Source organism: Quercus lobata, chromosome 3, assembly GCF_001633185.2.
Source record: "Quercus lobata isolate SW786 chromosome 3, ValleyOak3.0 Primary Assembly, whole genome shotgun sequence".
Taxonomy (NCBI): domain Eukaryota; kingdom Viridiplantae; phylum Streptophyta; class Magnoliopsida; order Fagales; family Fagaceae; genus Quercus; species Quercus lobata.
In genome coordinates this window covers 39809908-39815516 of record NC_044906.1, presented here as the reverse complement: position 1 = coordinate 39815516, position 5609 = coordinate 39809908, and the positions used below count along the sequence as shown (strand labels likewise).

General features: G+C 37.7%; 1 protein-coding gene across 1 annotated transcript; it reads right to left on the bottom strand.

Annotated features, from left to right (window-relative positions):
- Positions 1-4219: 4219 nt before the first annotated feature.
- LOC115980877 (B3 domain-containing protein At1g05920-like) lies at positions 4220-5074 on the bottom strand. Its single transcript, XM_031103082.1, has one exon. It carries the CDS (start codon positions 5072-5074, stop codon positions 4220-4222), a length of 855 nt encoding a protein of 284 aa, XP_030958942.1.
- Positions 5075-5609: the final 535 nt, after the last annotated feature.

Sequence of the window (5609 nt, the reverse complement as noted above, 5' to 3'; positions counted from 1 at the left end):
AAGCACTCCTATTAAGATTATGGCAACATCTTTTTATTATTAAGTATTTTGGTCTTAGTCGTCATTGATTTAGATGCGGTATTATTGAGCAGAGCAGCACTTGCAAATTTATAAAAACAAAGAGACAGAACATGTAAAGTGAAATAGAAACAACTTTTATTAATATGAAAAATTATTACAATGTACAAAAATAGGCTTCAACAAGCCTATACAAAAGAGGGGCTGCCGAAGCAATACTAACATCCACAGTACAGATAAGCAAACGATCAAGCGCCTTTTTGAACTTGTCTTCAAAGTCTCTCCAATCTCTGTCTCAGTGTTGCTCATACTAAAAGAAGAACTCACTTCAAAAAAAAAAAGAGAACGAAGAAGAAGGAAATAGTAAGGAAGAAATCAATGAAGAAGATGGAGGACATGAGTAAGAGAAGGAGGAGAAGAAGAGTGGGAGAAATGAAAAGACAAAGAGAGGAGCAAAAGAGGGAGAATGACAGCACCAAGGCGGAACTGGTGCTGGGAAGACTATAAGAGGAAGACGGAGGAGGGCACCAGTGAGCAAGGAAAGGGAGAAGCAGAAGCACTTCGCCCCTGCCTCAACCCTGACTCCTAACACACTGGTGCCATGTTAGGTACGCTCGTGAGGAGCCGAGTGGTGCTGATATTGGGTGTTCTCGACTCAGTCACGCCAAGAGTTTGACATGACGAGCCCTTGCTTCGGATTTTGGCTGAAAGAGAGGCGGGACAGATCTTAAGTCTACGCCACCCTTGCCCCGATCGAGCCATTTCAAGCTTTATCGGAACATGGTGTTTTGAGGAAGGGCATGGTTCCTTCATCGTTCGTTATGGTAGGCGTGTACTGATATGGCGTATAACAAACGGGCTAAGCAGGCGCTAAAGGAGGCTACGGGTTTCAGATCTCAGAGGGAAGGAGAGGAGTCTGCACGAAAGTGATGGCCTCCTGCTTGCCTTCTTATAGGAAGGGCAGAACGGAGGGTATTAAATGCATTCAAGTTTCCCAAAGGAATCTGAAGAAAAAAGAGGCGTCCGTTCCACTTCCCCACCTTATCAAATGAGCCGTCGGACATAAATGAGCCTCGTAAAGGGGATTCATTAAGGGCGCGTCTGGGACAGCCAAGCGGCAGGAGTAGATCACGAGCAAATTAAACGGAATCCCTAGAAAACCGGCTAACCTCCTGGACAGGTGGAAAACCGCTCACATAAATGCGGGGTTGAACTAAACAAACCGTATTAAGGGCCCGGGTTTGCCAAAACCCTCCCTTCCAACCCGGAAGTCGGATAGAAGGGTTTTGAGGGGCTATTGTGGGGCCCAATAATTTAAGGACCAAGCCCGATTGCTCCTGGAAAATCTGAAGGCCCAGTCCGAGGAGAGCTGTGGCCCAAGCTCTACAGTACAGAGCACAAAACAATTTTGGAAGGCAGCCGAGGACAGTTTGGTCCTCGGCAGATCCTGAATCCCACCGAAATAAAGGGGTAAAACTGGTATAGGGACGAATTTGTAAGGAGATCCAAAATATCTTGGGAAGTTATCCTTACTACCCTTCCAGATAAGACCCAACACATGACAGAGCCGTACTCTGCAGCCTTATCAACCATACCCAACAATTCTGGGATTAGACTGATGGGACAAATATCAGTCTTGTAAAGATTGACCCTACACGTGGACGAAGGACAATTAACGCAGACGAGTATAAAAGAAGAAAGCAAGTAAATCTAAAGAGGGATCCCATCCCACCTCCGAAAAAGGAGGATCACATGGGAGAGAACATCTCAACAACACCGGACTTCACTGAAGAAAGTCCGTCTTTGGATAACCGGGGTTAGGCCTCAATGGTCCTCGGATCAACTCCGAGGAGTCCCATCCATATGGTGCGACGTCTTAGGGCTTAAATGTTCAGGCCCAACACCTTTTTCTACCTGAATTCCTCTAAAACCAGGATCGGACATCGCCCCGCGACCAGCGGCTAGCTTTTTAAGCCCACTCTCTACAAATTATATTGTGAGGGATCTTCCGTGCGCGAGCCCAACATCCTTATTGGGCCGCTAGAGAATCGTGTCCTTACAATTTTCTATATAGAGTTTATAAAAATAATCATATAAATTCATTTAATATAAATAATTAATGCACAATAATAAATAATTAATATATGCATTTAATCTATTGGCTAATTCAATGAACTAATACTTCAATATAAATGCAAATTTTGTTGAAGTAGAAAACTAAATAAAGAGAAGTTCAAGGAATGCACCACATGGCACAACCTCATACTCTCCAATATGAGGTTTTTGATATTTTATGTAAGACGTTTTGAATAATATTTTACATATATTATAAGAAAAAGTAAACTAAATTAGAGTAAAGAAACATATACATTTTGAGATATTAAAAACTAGTTTAGTAGTTTCACTGCATATTTGTAGTCTTCTCAAGGTAAGATTAATTTTTAAAAATTCATGAAACCAAAGATAAATGCAAAAGAGTAACGGGACCATGAAAATCAACTAATTTGGGTTGTGTTCATATATTTCATACCATGAAATGAAAGTATGCCCAACTCTCTCACTTCTCACTATCTTTTACTCATCGATGGTATGACATTAAAACAAGATATGGGAAAGTGTGTATGCATATATCTTATAGATGATTTAAAATTAAACCACGGTAGAATATGATTTTACATTGCACACCAAATATTCTCTCTACTTATATACCCAAAACAAAAACTATCCAACCAAATTACCCAAACCTAAATCATATTTAAGCCCCTAATTTTAAAAAGAAAAAAGGAAAAAAAAAAATTACCCATAGGGGTTTTGGCGTCTTGATGGTAGTGGGAAACCTATATAACAGAGGTGGTGACCCCTTAGATTCCTCTTTCTCTCTCTTTCAAATGTTTTGTCAGTCTCAAGTCTTTTATTTTGGTAATATATAGTGAAACAATGCATTTTATTTAAAAATTCATAACATTTTTGTGTCTCTCTATCTCTCTTCCTAAAACGGTGGGTATGCTAAAAGACATGAAAAAAGAAGAATAGAGAAACATGTTGTCCTTAATTATTATTATTATTATTTTTTTTTTTTGCATTTTTTTAAATACTAAAACGGTGGGTATGCTAAAGGACATGAAGAAAAAAGAATAGAGAAATGTGTGATATAAGCTTAGTCAATTAATAAGACATTAATGAGATAATAATAAAATAAGTTAATATGAACTTTTGGGTAATAGTAAAAAAACTTAATAAAAGAGGTAAAGAAAAGGCTAAATGTAAGATTAGAGCACCACTTGGCAGGATCTCATATACTCCCATAAGGTCTCTGCTTTTATATATATATATATATATATATATATTGAATGTTGATTAGAGCATGACCTTCACATTGGTTTTTATAAACAATACATTGTATGTTTGGTGAAACTTGGTTAAGCTATTGTTTAATCCCCCAATCTTTAAGGATTAAATATAAGCATTAATAGATAGTTAAGATACACCATTAAAATTTTATATATAATTTACGGACCAAAATAATAGGTTAACTGAAAAAAAATGACTACATAGAAATTATAATTTTTATGCTGTTTGTTCCAAGAACTGTTAGAAAATTCTAAGAATAGAATAACTATCTGGTTCTATCTTTATATATTTCAAACCCCTTTGAGAAAAATGTCAATGAGCTCTTACTCAATCTTCCACTAAAAAAATTGAATTACAAATTTGAAATAAAAACTGAATTAACAAAATCTCAAAAACATCTAAATTCCCTGAAACCAAAACATGAATGAAGTTGATTTTGTCATACTTGATTGAATACCTAGCCAAAAGGCTTTAAAAAAAAGATTAAAAGAAAATCAAGTCGGATTAAAGATTTGCTAATTTGCTAGATACTCCAGCCTTCATAACCATATGGAAAATAACACGTACACAGTATATTTACTGCTTATCAAACAAAATTCCTTCTTCAGTTTTGTACACCAAAATTTGATTTATGAATCGAAAGTTAAAGAAGACATAGATTTCAAATTTCAATGGTAATGAACTACAATATGTTCGGGTTACAGATTATGAGCCACCACATCATGTACACTACACAACCGTAGTGGATGTCTCAAATAAACTGGAGCAACCCAAAACCCATAACAAAAATCTTGGAAAAAAATGACACCCCTACAAAATATGAACACAATTAAAATAATAATAAAAAGTTTCATGCAATTGCTTTTTCATCCTTTGCTTTCTGAATCAACACAAGGGCAAAACAGAGCTCTCTTTCGTTTGTACCTGAAGAAGAGGCATCATCACAAGCTTGTTGGCGAGCCCGGAATGACCAGAGTTGCAAGACATCATCTTTCTTGAGCTCATTCGACGTACGAACATTGTTCCAAGTGTTCCTCAGCACATACGCATCAGGGTTGTTCCGCTGAACCAAAGATATATCATGACTTTGGAGCTCGGGATCGATGAGTGGCGCTTTGATTTTTTGTCCTTCTCTAAGCTTCTTTTTCTCTTCTTCAGTCAAGAAATCCTTCGACAGTATTTGCCTGAACGGTATTGAAAATCGGTTTTCATTCGTGCTTGTGTCACTTGTGAACAGCTTTTTCTGAATCACCAGCAATTCATCACTCCCACCCATTTCTTTGATCACATCCTTGAATTTTTGAGGCAGATTGGGCGGCGGCTCCAAATGTTGTTGATCTCTGAATCTTGCTCGCTTTCGAACAGGAACAGCAGTGTTCATGAGCACCTTTTCTTGCATTGGGTTCTTTTTCTTGGATTCCCATTCCGGTTCCAAACTCCAATCTTGGTGGTCATCATCGTCTCCAAATCTTGATTGATTATTTCCAACAGGCACAGAGACTGGCTTCTTGAGAGCCTTTTCTTGGAACCACCTTCGAAAATTTTGAAGTTTCTCTGTGGCTACGATTGAGACCTCAACCAACGCGTGAAATTTAGACCGAGTGGGAGCAATAGTATGATCCTCCATATCATGAAGGCTCATGTCCTCCAACAGAGACAAATCTGTCTTCATCTCAGTACTTCCCCTTCTTTTTGTTGAATCCATGGAACTAGAAAGCACAATAATACTAGAAAAACACAAATGAAAACAATGGCTTTTGTTTTTGTTTCCCCAAGAGCGAGCAATCTTTTTTTTTATTTTAATTTTTTGATTATCAGGAGCGAACTTTCAATATTTAGAGAGAGAGAAATGTTGGGTTTTAAAGTATTTGCTATTGAAATTGTTGAATAATTCAATTTGACGGGAAGGATTTAAATAAATTCCAAATGAGCGTTGTAAGATTACTTGAGTCGGTGGGATGGGATGGGGTTCCAAGACGACAAGCCTCTTTTTTTTTAATCAGTAAACGACTAGTCGTATAACAACTTTAAGACTCCCCGTTTTAAAGATGAATGAGAAAAGTTTGGATGGTTGGAGAGGGTTTGAGCTTCTTGCAGTAAAAACAAATTGTCGTATAACAATATTACAACTCCCCATATTGAAGATGAATTCTACGGGTGTTGGGTGGTGTATAGTACAGACTTTACAGTGAAGACTACAGACTAGAAATGGTGATAATTACACGCTGGATATGGTCACG